Raw genomic sequence first — 16457 nt, forward strand, 5'->3', positions numbered from 1 at the left:
AACCAGTGATGTCACCTTCATAGCACTGCCTGGGTAACCAGATGTCACTTGCACTGACCCAGTGATGTCATCTTCACAGCACTGCCTGGGTGACCGGATGTCACTGGCCCTGACCAGGTTATGTCACCTACACAGCGCTGCCTGGATGTCACTGCGCTGAACCAGTGATGTCACCTATACAGCGCTGCCCTGTTGACCGGATATCACTGGCGCTGACCTGGTGATGTCTCCTACACAGGGCTGCCTGGATGTCACTGCGCTGACCCGGTCATGTCATCGGTCACACAACCCTCAGCGGGCGAGAGAAGTCCAACATGTATGTGCAGGTTGTGTATAACAGGCCATGCGTCCGGCTGCACAAGGCCAGGTCGGATCGCCGCAGCATTATCCAGCTGTGACCCCGGCCGGCGACCCCGTGTACATGTATGATCTGTATTGCGGATGACCACGGACGCTCGCCATCAGTCAGGCGCAGTACAGATTTGTGTCAATGTATTAGTATCTCCCGCGCCGTCGCTAGGCAACGACACGGCTACCCACGGCCCATATACAACGTTGACTGCGTATGGGCTGCTGGTCGGACAGCGTCTATTGTCTGCAGTGGAGGGCGCAAAACATGGCAAAACAGAGCATGCTGGGATTTTTCCTCCGCTCGCAGAATACGCAATTCGTATCCGCATCTGAAGGGGGGGAAAAGCGAAAATACACGCTTATCAATTATTGTGTTTTGCCGCAGATTCCAATCGCAGACTTCGCGATCCGAACCGACCCGTGTGAAGCGGGCCTAATGGGCGTAATTTACTGCGTGCCAACCGCCATGCACGTAACACGCGCCAAGATGCAACAGGCTGCCATCTTTCTTGCGCGCGCATTTAATGCGAAATGCATGAGCGACAACATGGGAGCCTGCGGCTGAGCGGTGCGACGTACTGCCCTAATAACACCAGCCTAGTGGCAGGCGCCTGCTCCAGCAGCGGACCGGGGGAGACCCCATACAGCAGCAGCAGCTGCACGGAGCAAGCCCCAGAGGATTGCACAGCGCCACCTAGCGTAGGGGCTTTACTTTACAAGGTCGCTTGACAATGGGTTATTCGTGAGAAGAGTCGGGGGGGCAGCACACGGACACCAGCAGCCACGCTCCTACCTGAGCTCCGCTCTTCCTGCGCTTCCCGGAGCCGCTGTCTTCACGTTACGCAGCACACCAGGGCCGACGTGATGACGTCAGTGCGGCGGCCCCGCCCCTTACACATGCCTCCGTGACCGTCAGAGACCGAGATTCCCCCCTGTACTCCGTGCAGTGCGGAACATGTGGGCCACGCGGGTGGGGCTGCACGGGTTAAAATATGACAGATTGCACGTACCGTAGGGAAATACCGCGAGACTTTGGGTTCTCGCGAGCACTTCGCGTATCAGCTGGACAGCAGCTGGTTGCTTGGCTGCATTGCTGGGGGCTCCTGTAGCGTGATCGGTGCTCAACCAATCAGAGCTCAGCTCTCATCCACCAATGCAGGGTTGTGAGTGAGAGCTGGGCTGTGATTGGTCAGTCGCTGCTCACTGGTGTCTGACCTTCACAGGCTTTTACCTCATATTGCGCAGCTTCCCCCTGCAGCGCCTCTAGTGTTCGGGTGTATTTACAATGAAATCAGGGTTTTTGTCACAGTTTTTGTGGCTTGCCCACGTCCAGTGAAGGGACTCGCCGCCGCTAAATAGTGCATTCACCACATAATCCTCAGCAGCTCTATGCAGTGATAGTGATTACAGTGCTGTTACCTCCAGGGATCACAGGTGGCACCTTCTCTGATTGGTGACGTCCACTTTCGTTTTTGTCCTTTATCTGGGCCTAGATGACATGAAGATTTCATGACTGCAGTCACGCCGCCCCGCCACTACCCCAGTGAGCCTCTCAGTCACCCCCTGATAGTAGCAGTGGCCCACAAAGCACTGTTGTCTGCTCTTGGCGGGGCCACAAAGTAATGGAGCCCCCTCTGTATGTCCAGCAGCACAAGTTACACGTACGCGTGGGATGCTGCCCTCTGCTGGCAGTTCAACAGTGAGAACAGAAGGGTAAGGGGAGCAGCCTGCAGTGTCCTGAACCTTGTGCTGCTGGATATTAAGGGGGAGGTAGGTCAGCAGTGGGACCGAGGTGTCCAACAGGCCCCATCGGAGTCATGTGCCTACCCATCCCCCTGTGGGGGGGGGGGGGAGCTGTATAGAGCGGGGACAAGCAGTACGAGACATAGGAGTCCCAATCTGGAGATCGGCGGGGGTCTCGGCAGCGATATGCTATGGATAGGGGATAACTTGCAATCTTGGTACAACCCTCTTAAGACTGTCGCAACATTTTATTTAACCATTGGATTGCTTGCTTGCTGATATATTGCACTGCAATACAACTGCATTGCAGTGTATTATACCTCTGGCAGGGTTTTAATAGGAGTACAAAGATGGCAGACCTGGGGCCTTCATTAGGCTCTTGGCTGCTATGGAAACTCATCATCACTCTGTGATCACATCACACGGCCACCAATTTGGTGATAGAGGGAATCATTTTCCTCTAACTGCTTAGATGCCATGGTCACTGCTGACTTTGGCATCTGAGGGATTAAATGGCCAATATCTACACAGTGCCAGTGATGTACAGCAGATGTCACCAAGGGGTTAAAATATATTCTGATGTTTGAGTTAGTGTCTTGTTGGGTTTAGTTGGAATAATGGGCTGTTTGATCTATGGACTTAGTTGTGTTACATTCCTTGGGGTAGGGGGGGGGGGCAGGCAGATAGTCACTGGGCTATGTCTGGAAAATGTATCTTGTTCTGTGCCACGTGATCATGTTTCAGATATGTGTATGAAAGTATGCTAAGTCAGGGAGTAAGCAAGAGAGTTTTTGCAAGAGGCAGTCTGGAGAGAAGTCTGCAAGTTAGTTGGAGTCTGGAGAAGTGAGAGCCTTCTAGTGAGTAGGAGAAACTGTATCTCATCCTATGACGAACCTCAGGATGGAAGAGGCTGATCGGTAGAGAGCTGGAGAGAGAAGGAGAGTGTCCGGGAACGGAACCCCGCAGATAACTGGGACTGTGGACTCATCTGTGAATCCTCCCTGTCACACCACTATTGTGTCTGCTCCGGCGATTTGCTGGCTTATGTAAAGTGTTGGACTGTAATTGTTTATTGGAGTAAACGAGCTCTACCGACCGTTCCCGGTTTTGCTCAAAAAGGCATCTCTGTGTGTGGACTATTTATTTTTTAACTACTGGATTCACCGCAGAGGATGGAACGATGACGTCACGAGTGACAAGGACGTAAGGTTTCAGTAGCTTTCCCTGTGAAACTCCCCCAGCAGAAACTTGGTCGGGTTCCGTGCTACCCCCAGGGGAGGAGATGGTAGAGCCACCATGACAAGGCCTTATCTACCCCGCTATCTCCTCAGCTGTGGGCCCGCTCCTCGGACGCTGCAATTGTATATGTATTATGCACAAAAACATAGGATCTTGGGTCTAAACCGGACCAGAGTCTGCTCACCTCAGCTGTGCATAGGATCCTGCAGTTCCAAACACATTTATAGAAAAAAGGGGATCCAGCACATAAAATTCAGTACTTTATTGAAGAAACTTTAAAAACATGATTTCAGCATCCACATGAAGATAGACAGAAAAACAGCATAAAATGGAACACCTAGGGTCTACGTGTTCCGGGCTAAGTGCCCTGACAAAGTAGGTGTATAAATATCTAAGGCTAAACATCTCCAGATCACATGACCAGAAGTTATAACAAAACTAATTCTAAAACATATAATGTAAACAGAAAAGGCGCACAATGAGGATTTAATTAGGTAGGATGAAATCGCTACTTAACGTTCCTTCACAGCCACTCTGTGCTTCCTGGTTGCTGCTGACCACGACATGTGACTGCTGCAGCCAATCACTGGCTATAGAAGGTCAGTAGTGATTGGTTACAGAAGTCACATGCCCTGGTCAGCAGCAACCAATAAGAACAGAGTGGCTGTGAAACAACTTTAAGCAATGTGAAAACCCCTTTAAGCTGCACCATCGCTGTCACCCCTCTCACTGAATACCCATCCGTTTTCCAAGGTAGTACCCCCAACCTACCCAGCATTTACGTCTGCAATGGAGAAATTGGTCCTGGGACTCACAGCGTGCAAACAAAGAGCTGCCGATCCCCACTGGCAATATTGGGGGATCAGCAGACATGCGGGAGGTACACATTAAAGGCGGTAAGTGCCTCCTCCCTGCCCCACAGCATTAGTGGAATGGCGGTCTCCTCATATGCTGTAAGACAGCTACGGTGCCCCAAGGTGACCAAGTGGTGTTTTAAGGGGGTTCAGGCTGGCAGCACAGAGGTGACTGACACAAAAATAACCCAGCAATCCTGAACCCCAAAAATTAAAAATGGTAATCGCAAATCTAGGGTAGTGCAGATAAATAGGAAAATTAGCGCTCAGGCTTTCAAATTCCCTGCTCTGTTTTATAGTGGGGTCACGTATGAAATCGCCAGACATGTGCAATGTATTACGTATAGACAGCGCTTGCATATGCTGCCTGTAGAAATGTATAGGGCTCACGGTGAGTTGTACAGCATGCTGCCATCTATTTCTTTTGCTTATCTACACTCAGTGTCTACACGCTAATGTGCATGGATCAATGAAAGTCCATTTACTTTAATTTACCCCATTCACCCCGTAGTATGTGGCCGTGCATCAAACGGCTGTCGACATGAGCCCTTATACGCAGTACACAGCAAATATGCATAGATTATAATGGGCGCATTACTCACCAAAGTAGGACATGCTGCGTTTTCCCCCATGCAAGTAAAACACACGTATAAAAGATGCAGATCTGAATGGCCCAATATAAATCAGTGGGGTTTTAACACTGTGTATTATGCACGTAAAGCGCAGCCAAAAATTCGCTCATGTGCAGGGGCGTAACTATAGGGGCGGCAGGGAATGCGGTGGCACCCGGGCCCAGGAGCCTTAGGGGGCCCATAAGGCCTCTCCTCTCCATATAGGGAGACCAGTACTATGAATAAAGCATTATAGTTGGGGGTCCAGATTTTGCATTGGGGCCCAGGAGGTTCAAGTTACGCCTCGGTGTGTGAGTGAGCCCTTGGAAGCTCAGATCACGATTTGCCTCCAGCAATTTTCTTAGCCCGGTTCAATGCTCATAAAGAATATCTCAGTTTAGATAGGCGCTCACAAATCTTCCTCTTCCAATCTGCGGCGTTTCACCATAGCTATTAGGTTCTATTGAACCTAATAGCTCAATGTACACGCTGCGGAATTCCACCACGGAATTCTGCAGCGTGAAATTACCCGCGGCATGCCGCGGGTATACACGCAGACAACTTCCATTGTAGTCAATGGAAGCCGCCCGTCACGCTATACTTCCACTGTAGCACAGCAAAAGTATAGCATGAATACGCTCCCCGCCCACCGTGTCATATGATGCTGCTGGCCTGTCATGTGACACCGCCGGAGCGTCATATGACACTGCTGGCGCGTCATGCGCTGTACTGCGCATGCGTGCCGACACGTCATGCGGGGCTTCGTGCAGCGGATCCGGAGGCAAGTATGGGGTCTCTAGAGGGGCGCCGTGACAGACTCCACTGCGGTATTCCACTTGCGGAGCCCGTCACGGCCGTGTGCATAAGCCTTAAGGCACCTACCGGCATCCCTTTAGTGGCATGAATAGGATGCAAGGAAGGTGCATTAACTATTGTGTTGCCAGAAATCGGCTTACGATAAGTGGAGAAAATAAGTTTTTCATGAAGCATACCGGAATACTAAACCAAATCCAGAAATATGATCCTCCAAAAAGAACCGGCCTAGCAATCCCGATACGAAATTCCTGCCTAGACCATCAGATCAATTGTCACTTGAGGGTTATCAGGTCACAGATCTGCAAGTATCTGGAGGCGATAACAGGCACAACTGTGTTGATTTTTGAGGGATCTGTGCCAGGGAATGGTTTCTTGGATCTCCTTCACCATACTGATTATCCCATCATCCAGAGATTTTCTAATCCTGTACAATCCCTTTAAGTAGAAATTCTGGTTGGCTGAGATTTGGTAAGACTATAGATACATCCAATAATCTATGGGGCCTTTTCCAGTTGTGCCATACCTGCTTTATGAGATTTGTCCATCCAGTGTAGACTATAAGGTGACCATTACAATTTACCCATGTATTCCATCACATTTACCCTAAACAGAACACTTTATAGTAGAAAAGTATATTTCTGTATCTTATATCAAAGTATTTCACTACCGTAATGATAGTTCACATAAATATAAACAGCTTTGGATAGAATCTATCATAAATATATAGCATGCTCTTGTAGGTTCCATAGGGCTCTGACATGTGTTTGCTCCTCCATATAATGTCATACTTCTAGTATTTGTGACTTTGCTCCAAAATGGACTGTTTGCACCCCTGCATAATAAAGCAGGGAACCAATAGGCACATGATCGTATCTGTTCGTATCACGATGCAAGAAATGGACTCTGTTACCTGCAATGAAAATCAAAAACATTAGTAGACTTAATTGTGAAAATGTGCAATGATATGACTAATCCAAAAACATCAATTCATTAAGGCCGTTTCACATCTGCGTTGGAACCCCCGGCCGCAGGTTGCATAACAGATCCGGCTCTAACTACCAGAAGAAAAAGCGCTGCAGCTGTCATTGCAGAAGGGCCGCGGGTCGGACAGCTTTAGTTGATTTCAATGGAAGCTGCCCGTGCGGAATTTGCACAGAAATAGAGCATGTTGTGATTTTTCCTCTGTGAGCAGAAAATCGCAATTGATTTCCACTTGTGTAGAGGAAAAAGCGTTTTGCCATAGCATGCTATGGGCAGTACTTGCTACAGAATCCAGAGGCAGACGCCCGTTCCGGATTCCGCAATGCAAATCCGCCCATGTGTCACTGGCCTAAAAGTAGCTATGCTGCAGACTAGTAGAATATATACAGACGTTGCAGAGTTTCAGTGTAAGTTCCACATTGAAAATCAATAATAATTTATAAACAATACATTTAGGCTCCCTTCACACAAGCGTATGTATATTTGTGCGCACTTGAGCACTGCGTATTTGGGGAATGAACTATGCTTTTTTGCACACACATTGGCGTATTTTACTATACTCTTTGCACCCATAAGGCATGTTTATTTGCGCTCTGCAAACAAGGACGCACCAATTAAAATGGCTAATTAGTGTAATGAGTTCCAGATGTGTTCGTTTTCCTGCTCAATGCTCAGTGTTTCATGCATCTCCTAGCGTATTTTGTGCCTATTTGTGCATCCTGATTGACTTCTATAGGGACTTTAGGTGCGCAAATGTGCAGGAAAAATATGTGCATGTGAATGAACCCACTGAAATCAATGGTTTCTATTCTTTGCCTATGGTGTGCGCAAACAGCTGTGTGAAGGAGGCCTTACAGTAGCAGAAAAGGTCTGTGCACATTTCAGGCCATGCTGTGGCAAGTCAACAGCAAAATTACTTGTGGATTTTGTCATACATTTTCTGTGGATTTGCCACAAATTTGCTGCAAAATAAACTGCAGAAAAACTATGCAAAATCTAAATCCACCCTTGCATTTCAGTTTACTATCAACAGGGTAAATGACCCAATCCTCTCTTTACTGTGGGTTCCTCTCAGTTCTTGGTATGATCCTTGATACATGTACAAACTTGCAGGGGGAACATTTACAATATAGGACCCTTGTGTAAAAAGAATATGTAGAGTCTTTTTCTGTGCTCAGAAGCAAACTACTTTGTACTTGGCTTAAAGGGATTTTTTGACCCTAAGATATTGATGACCAGTCAGGATAGTTCATCAAAATCCAATTTGTGGAGGTCTGCTAGTATGCTAACCCCCAATGATAGGATATTGATGACCTATCCTTAGGAAGTCCTTGAAAACCCCTTTAAATAACCATGTATGGCCATTGGAAGCCCAGTTCACAAAACAATGTAGTTTTTCATGGGTTTCCTGGAAAGGAGTTACATTTGAATACCAAACAACAGTATTTAGACACATACTCCACCTGCTCCATCACTTTAATAAGGCAAACATTTGACTTGGTTTGTGTTTATTTATGACTTTTTTGGAGGACACAGTAGCATAGTCTACCTCATTATTGTGTCCTCCAAAAAGATGTAAACAAACAAACCAAAAAGTAAGTTTATGGGCTAAAAGTAGGTGACCCGCTGAGTCTGGGGATGTAAGTGTTATACTTAAAGGGGTTGTCCCGCGCCGAAACGGGTTTTTTTTTTTTCAATAGGCCCCCCGTTCGGCGCGAGACAAACCCAATGCATGTGTTAAAAAAAACAAACGTTTAGTACTTACCCGAATCCCCGCGCTGCGGCGACTTCTTCCTTACCTTACCAAGATGGCCGCCGGGATCTTCACCCACGATGCACCGCGGGTCTTCTCCCATGGTGCCCCGTGGGCTCTGTGCGGTCCATTGCCGATTCCAGCCTCCTGATTGGCTGGAATCGGCACACGTGACGGGGCGGAGCTACGCGATGACGCGTAGAAGGGGGCGGAGCCAGAACTCCGCTCGTGCCGAGACCCAAGAGAAGGCAGAAGACCCTTCTGCGCAAGCGCGTCTAATCGGGAGATTAGACGCTGAAATTAGACGGCACCATGGAGACGGGGACGCCAGCAACGGAGCAGGTAAGTGTATAACTTCTGTATGGCTCATATTTAATGCACGATGTATATTACAAAGTGCATTAATATGGCCATACAGAAGTGCTTACCCCCACTTGCTTTCTCGGGACAACCCCTTTAACTTCCTGGGCATTCCCCTGATGTCAGTGCTGGAAGCCTCTGCTGAATGCATTGATTGGCGCTGCTATGTAGTCCGTTCATTATATAATGAGGACTACTTAGCAGCGCCGCTCTATCCGTTGAGCAGTGGCTTCCAGCGCTGACACCGAGAGAACGGCAGGCAAGGTAAGTATAACACCTACATCCCCAGATTCAGTGGGTCACTTACTTTTAGCCCTTAAGCTTAGCTTATAGGGGTAAAAATAGATGACAGATTCCCTTTAAAGTCAATAGATCGGCTGTAGGATACATTTGAATACCGTGTTCAGGAAATTCTAATGTAACCCTTTACTGAAAAGCTCAGCGGAGAGCTAAAATGCTAGGTAAACCGAGTCTAAGATTGGTAAAAGCCATGCGAGACATGCACTATGGACATTGGAACATCTATTGCCAGTTCACTGGTGGTCACTAGGACAGGGAGAATCTCAGAAGTAGTTGGTCACTTAAATCACCTTTTTGGTCATATCAATGATAAAATTCCTTGCTTCTGCTGAAAATGAACCCCTCAGAGTCCACATGATAGGAGATAACTATTGGATTGCTGGTGGTCAGACTGCTGGGATGGCCCAGAGTTACCCCAAAACAGCGCTTGGACAATGCTTGGACTGAAAAGCATTTGGTTGAAGTACCTATTGCAGCAAATGATAAATACTTCTGCCAGCCAACCTTACATACCTGGTCCTACTATTACTGCTCCACCTTGCTGGGCAGGATCCCCTTGAAAATCAAATGCTGGGCTTTCCATTGCTCTCCAAATACTTTTGATGCTTCCAGTGATTATGTTTGATTTCACATGGGGGCTTCCTGCTGAACACAGAATCATACTTCCTTATTAACTCACTAAATAACATGATTATGGATGACTAATGTGCGTCCGTAGGACTTACAGGAGGTCGGAAGCTAGAGAAATAAATCTATTTACAGATATTCATCTGTGACCTGCGTACAGCCTCAGCAGCGATTAGAGATGAGCGAGCATACTTGGTAAGGCCATATACTCGAGAGAGAGCATCGCCTTTTTCGAGTACCTGCTGGCTCGTCCCTGAAGATTCAGGGGGGGCCGCAGGGGTCGGGGGTGGCGCGGGGCAGCAAGGGGGAGTGGGGAGGAGAGTGAGAGAGATCCCTCTCTCTCTCTCCCTCCCGATGCCCTCCGCAACCCCCCGATAACCCCCGCAGCCCCCCAAATCTTCAGGGACGACTGAAAAGTCCTAAATAAATTTGGTATTGCCACAGTTGTTCTGACCCACAGAATAAAGTCAATCAGGAACACCGTAAAAAGAAGACCAAGAAAACAATTGCACAATTATTTGTTTTTCACTCTACTGCAACATTGTAATGTTTTTAAATACATTATATGCTACATTAAATAAAACTATTAAAAATACAACTCATTCCACAAAAAAAAGCCCTAAGACAGCTGAATCAATAGAATTTAAAAAAGTTACAGTTCTTGAAAAGTAGACATAAAAAAAAGAAAATTTGAGACATTTCTGGTCATTAACAGGTTAACATAAACATACAAGCATGTACAATAGGAGTGTGCATGATTATGGAGTAGTCATGAGAGCTAGGTGATAGACCACAGCTTTCTCATTGAAAGCTGTGGTCTATCCTCTTCCTTTCATCTCCGAAGTGATGCGAAACTGCTTTCACATGAAAATGCCTTGCATCCACGGAGCTTTCACTTGGATGGCGAGCGTGATATGGGTGCGGGATTCATGGCCCACGTCCGTGTGAAGTTAGCCTCAGAGGTATAGAGAAAAATCACTAAGGAAAATGATATTTAGAATTGATACCTGAAGCACCGGAAGACTCTCCCTTTTTCATGCCCAGTTTGCAATAGATATCTCGGTTAGTGTCAACATATATTTCATGGCTGTAGCCGGTTACGTCACAAAAGTGCTGAAAATACACAAAATAGGTTTTCAGTTAGATCATGCTTGTCTGTACATGGAAAACACAAGAGGGGTAATGTATAAAAGTTGTCACAATTGTAAGGTATAAATGTGTGTTCTAAAATGATACAGGTTTCTACATGTGATGCACGTCATGCATAAGGCGTGTTTAGCGTAAAATCATACAGTTGTCTGGCATTAAAATGCACTTTGAACAAACCTGTGCTTATATGATAGTCAATATGATTATCTAGCAAAAGTACAAATCACTTTATTTACTTAAAATGATGTCTTTGTGTAAAAAAAAAAAAAAACGCAAAAAGTGCTGGCCACTAGGGGTTCCCTTCCTTCTAATTTACTGTCCACTGTCTGTTGTCATGTAAAGTCTGTCTCTACTAACAGAGACACCAATATGGTTTACAGGAAGTGGAGGGGATTTTTTCTCATACTGCTCTTAGAAGTGAGGGGATTGTGGAGGAGGAAGCTGCTGCAGCTAATGATAAATACCTACTATGTCTGATGGCTAAAGAACTTGTATCTACATTGCTCAGTACCGCTGTATAATGTCCTACATGATGCTGTTATTTTTCTCTGTCTGCCTCAGTTAGGAGCAGAAACTGCTGTTTTCTCCATGTGCAGTATGTGGGAACCTTCATTACAGCCAGTCTCCACCCACCAGCTCAGGGAAGACTGAGAATTAGAGATGGAGCCTGCAGAGGGGAAAATTGGTGAAAAATGCAGGATCTAAATTAGATAATACCCAGAAACAGTATTATTCCTCATGTACACATATTACAGCTTATTCTGAAAAGTCAAGTGAAAGTGTGGGTATTCTTTAAGGACAGTGTGTGACAAGTTGTTTACTTCCACATTATCTCCTTTCGCTGGATGATTTTCCGCGATCATGCCATCATCATTGATACCATTGCATGAGGAAGCCCCACAAGATTGGCCCTTTTTGAAATGCTGGCCTATTTCTGAAACTAATTCCTGTATATAAAATTAGATACATGCAGAGGCAGAGTAAGGCTTCACATACTTCTGTGGATGTTGTATTGTGGCTCTGCGCAATTTGTGCTGAAGGCTCAGTCACACGGGTGCCGATCTGCCCGTGTTTCTGGATGATAAGAGAGCCGCACTGCAGGTGCGGATGACTCTCCGCGCCGGCCGGAAAAAAGAACACATGGCTGGCAATAGAGCCGGTCATGCGTAGAGTCGTCCGCATGCAGTGCGGCTGTCTTATCGTCCAGAAACATGGGCGGATCGGCGCCCGTGTGACTATGCCCTGAGGCTGATCCTAAACCACTTTATTGGGTTTCTATGTCCACTGCAAGATGTGATTGTTTCAAGTAAGAACATCCCAACATTAGATCTAGAATGTCTTTGTATGAACATAATGAGGCAAATATTCCTATCTTCACTGCTTCTATTGCTTAAGAAAAATACGTTTTACCTGTATATGTAGGTAGGATGACTGTCCAATAACAATAAGTCTCACATCTGCAGCCTTAAAAAATGCACAAAAAAAAAAAGAAAAATGTGTTAAATAGGTCAAAACTCAGTTGGGCATTCAGGCAAATTCAAATGACATTGTGGGGGTCTACTATCGAAGGACCCAAGAAAACGTCGTGGGTTAAGTAGGGCCCAGAAATAGCAGCCCTGTCGACTATCAGGACCAGAAGGGGCCAGTATTCTGCAGAAGAGCTCAGCAATTGGGAGGAAAGGTCCTCCTGCTGCAGCAGGTGGCAAGTAAAGGGGCCAAAGTGACCATCAGCTTGAGGCCCTGTAGATGCCTAGATGTATTGAGAGAGGCTATGTGTAAAGGCCTAGTCAAGGTGGCTGAAGTATAGGCACTGACAAAGTACAGACTGTGAAAGCACCAGTGCATAGCCTCCTTCCCCACAATGACCAGAGATGAACTCATGGACAACAGCTGCCTCGATGTGGCACAGTAGATCAGTGTGCCAAGAAACGCAGACTAACACCCTGAAGAGTGCCGGTCCATAGATCCAGAGAGAGCACCACCTAACGTCCAGCCAAAAGAGTGCATGCCTCGGGGTCGGAATAACATTGGGCGCTTAAGTAAAGGAACCGTTATCGGAGGCTACTGCCATTACCCCTGTATCAGGAAGGTCCTACAGAACTGGTGAGGGACTATGATGCTCCAGTATATAGTTGTCTAGTGGTGAACACTAGGCCCATATATCATTGCGGAACTGTAAATAGTGAGCATTATGGTTGTTCTTGGCTGTTTGCAGCAACACAAGTTTCAGGCTAGCACGTATATACAGTGTACAGAAGTAAAAGTTTTTGTTTGCCTGCTTCCTGCCACACCATTGAATATCACCAGCTCCGCTTTACAATCTCTGTTGCAGTCCATACCTGTAGGTAACTTTTTGGAATTTTAGCCAAATCTTCCACATATTCTTTACACGTATAGCAGAGGAAATTCTACAAGAAAAAAGGAAAAGTCTTCAGTATCCAACAACTCTTAACACTTAGTGGTCCCTGGTTAGACTGGCCTGGTTGTACACTAAACCCCAATTCATCACAAATGAGGGGAAACTTATATGTGTATGATCAAAGCTGATTTAGTTTTATATCGGTGTCATCCAAGTACAGAACCTTAAGGCCGCCTGCACACGGGCGGAAATCCCGCCGCGGGATTTCCGCCACTGAAAGTTTGCATAGGAGTGCATTACAATACGCACTCCTATGCAGACGGCCGCGGTTTGGCCGCACAAAATTTCGCGCGGCAAACAAACCGCGGCATGTCCTATTTTTGTGCGGGGCACGCACTGACCCGGCCGCCGGCTCCGGTCTGCGCATGCGCCGGCTGCGCGGCAGCTGGCACATGAAAGAGCCGGGGCCGCCAGGCGTGGGTGAGTACGCGCTCGTCCCTGCAGGCTCTCGGGTCGGGTCCCGCGGCGAGAATTCTCGCTGCCGGATCCGACCCGCTCGTGTGCAGGCGGCCTAACACTTGGAAAGTAGGTTTATATGAGCTGAGACAGAAAACAGGGCCTCCTGTCAATACGCTGAGCCCGAAAACCCATATAGTGAAATGGGTCATATTGTCAAAATAGCACGTTTTTGAGATGCCATTTACAGACACTTCTTTTGGAGGAAGCACAACCGGTTAGTCACGGCTGTACCAAATATTTATAGTGTAAATACTACAGTGAATGGCTCCTTCAGGCGAGCGTATACGCAACTACACTTGCTTTAGCGCAACATATTTGTGCAGTGAACGAGGTTGATTGGCGCATTGTACTGTACTTTTCTGCGCATGCATGGCCTGTTCATATGCGCAAGCGAAAACACCTCCGCCCTGATTTAAAAGGCTGTTTAGCCTAATGAGGTCCAGATGTTTATTCTTCACGGATTTGCACAACATATTGCGCATTTACACGCCTCCCATAGACTTCTATGGGGACCTTTTGCGGATGAAATACACATAAAGATAGAGCAGGTCCTATTTTTTGTGCGCGTAAAAAGAATGTGTGCAAAAAAAGCGTCAATGAGAACGAATCTATTAGCATCAATGGGTTCTATTCTCTGCGTATAGCACGTGCAATGCGTGGGAAAATTACATCAGTCTTCGGGAGCCCTAAGTGGCGGGGAACGGCTTTAATAATAGTATAAAATATGAGGCCGGCTTCACATCTGCGTCAGACTCTTTGACCGGAGGTTCCCTTGCAGATCCAGCCGAAAATACTGGTTGCATGGTGCGCCTTTTCTTTCGCCCAAAAGCCGGGCAGCTGAGTGGAAAGCGGGCGGACCCTATTATATTCTATGGGATCCGTCCTGTGCTGTCCAGATACAGAACCTGTCAGCTGTGGGGATTCCGAATGGAACACAGCAGGAAAGGGGAATCTTGAGCACAGATGAGGAAGTACCTTAGAGACTTACTGTGAGTCATTTCAGAAAATATGCTGCGAATGTAAGTGACAATGGCGCAGTTCTTCCACTGCTACATCCTATCCCAGCAACACTGTGGATAGTAACATAGTAAAGATGATAAAAAAACGTACTTTCATCCAGTTCCCCTTATCCTGCAGTGCTGATCCGAGAAAAAGCAAATTAACCCCTTGAGGCTTTAGGATATAAATAGTTTCCCGACACACAAAACTTGTTATATTGTTACTTTTAAAGCTACTTGCGGGTACTTATACCCCGTTGTTAGGCAGAATATAGTAGGATGAGGGCGCACTTACCCGCACAAAGATTATGATGGCTTTGCTATCACTGTATAAATCCCTAAATTGCAAACTCTTGCCATAGCGATCCCTCAGCAGGGAGGTGGCAGCTGATTCCAGGTCCGGGTGATACATGTCGTTACACACATCTGCATTAGTTACATCTGGACTCCTGCCTACTTGCTGGATGACCGGGGAACTTTCTGTCGCCATCTTGCTCTTCCTTCCTCAGCTGGGTGGGATACAACACTCCCTACTCTCAGATGGGTGGAGCTTCCCTGCGCACAAATGTATCAACTACAGTACACGTTAACCCCTTGCGTGACACATGCCTTGACTACTGTACAGTACATGCTAGCAGAGCGCAGCATGATGCTCACTTTTACGAGGTAGATAATAATACTGATGCAGGTCAATTTATCATTTAGCTCTACATTCTTAGGCTGCATTCACACGGGTGAGAAAATCGTGCAAATTTTGTGCAAATCATACAAATCTCGCACAAATATGAAACCCAATCTTTTGAATGGGTTCATTCATATTAGCGATGTTTTCCTGCATGGCAGAGCAATGCGACGTGGGAAACACACCGCAGCATACCCGATCTTTCTGCGAGATCGGCCATTCTTTTCAATGGGGTCGGCGATCCATTGCTGTATCTGTGACAGCCGCAGCGGGGATTCCTTTCATCCCCGCAGTGATGCGAGGCTGTTTCTACGTGAAACGCCTAGCATGATGGCGAGCGCTATATTGGACCATGATTCACAGCAAGAATTATTATTTTAAAGCACCCTAAACATTTAATAAACAACCAGCAAACTGATCTGGAGGGAGAAAGAACTCTGCCCACTAGGGTTTACGGGGTACAGGGGAAGGAGACAGTACTGTAGGTCAGGGTAGAAGGTGCTCCTGTTGTGGTGACAGTAGAGTTACTGTGGGTTGTAGAGGTTGTCTGCAGAGGTGGGTAATGAAATAGTTAAAAAAAAGCAAGCTCCTGAGTATGTAAAAAGCCATCATAAATGTATGTTGTGCATTAGTGTGGTTGGTGTTTAAAGTGGTTGTCCAGTTGTAAATTATTAATTATCTACAGGATAGGCCATCAATAGCAGTGTAGCGGGGTCCTGCCACCTGGGACCCTCACTGTTTAGCTGTTTGCTGAGCTGGTGCATTTCTGTTCTCACTGTAGTGGCCAGGGATGGTATTACATGCCAACTTCCCACTCACTTCAGTGATATCATGTTTCCCTGAAAAATTTCCCTGTCTTATATTCATTTTTGCCCAAGAAGAGGTGCTAAGTCTTATTTTCGGCGGATGTCTTATTATACTTACCTAGCAGGCTGGGTGCAGGTCAGAGGCGTAATTTAATAATAATAATAATAATAAACTTTATTTGTATCGCGCCAACATATTCCGCAGCGCTTACATAGACGGAGGATACAGAAAGACAATACAAACAATACAGAACCACGGTTACATAGTAATCAGTCAATGGAAACAATAGGGGTGAGGGTCCTGCTCCA

The 16457-nt window shown here is 46.6% G+C and overlaps 2 protein-coding genes across 6 annotated transcripts in view; both read right to left on the reverse strand.

The window, feature by feature from the left end:
- The window catches only part of NAA35 (N-alpha-acetyltransferase 35, NatC auxiliary subunit), a 32925-nt gene extending 31592 nt beyond the window's left edge, over nucleotides 1-1333 (reverse strand). For both annotated transcript variants that reach the window (XM_066604100.1, XM_066604099.1), the window contains exon 1: nucleotides 1145-1333. The gene's annotated coding sequence lies outside the window, so the exon portion shown is untranslated. The remainder of the gene's footprint in view (nucleotides 1-1144) is intronic.
- Nucleotides 1334-3580: 2247 nt separating this feature from the next.
- Nucleotides 3581-15179, reverse strand: PRXL2C (peroxiredoxin like 2C). Of its 4 annotated transcripts, XR_010792869.1 has the most exons (7): nucleotides 14956-15179; nucleotides 13124-13192; nucleotides 12195-12248; nucleotides 10643-10748; nucleotides 9522-9653; nucleotides 5513-6524; nucleotides 3581-5470 (listed from the first exon to the last, which is right to left on the reverse strand). XR_010792869.1 is itself a non-coding variant. In XM_066604103.1 (6 exons), exons 1-6 carry the CDS (start codon nucleotides 15148-15150, stop codon nucleotides 6397-6399), a joined length of 681 nt encoding a protein of 226 aa, XP_066460200.1. In that variant the 5' UTR covers nucleotides 15151-15179; the 3' UTR covers nucleotides 3581-6396. The 4 variants fall into 4 exon arrangements, 3 of the variants coding, with proteins under 3 accessions (XP_066460200.1, XP_066460199.1, XP_066460201.1); XM_066604103.1 differs by having other exon boundaries at nucleotides 3581-6524; nucleotides 9522-9650; XM_066604102.1 differs by having other exon boundaries at nucleotides 3581-6524.
- Between the last annotated feature and the right edge of the window lie 1278 nt (nucleotides 15180-16457).

The sequence above is a fragment of the Eleutherodactylus coqui genome, chromosome 5 (genome assembly GCF_035609145.1).
Source record: "Eleutherodactylus coqui strain aEleCoq1 chromosome 5, aEleCoq1.hap1, whole genome shotgun sequence".
In the NCBI taxonomy this organism is placed as follows: Eukaryota; Metazoa; Chordata; class Amphibia; order Anura; family Eleutherodactylidae; genus Eleutherodactylus; species Eleutherodactylus coqui.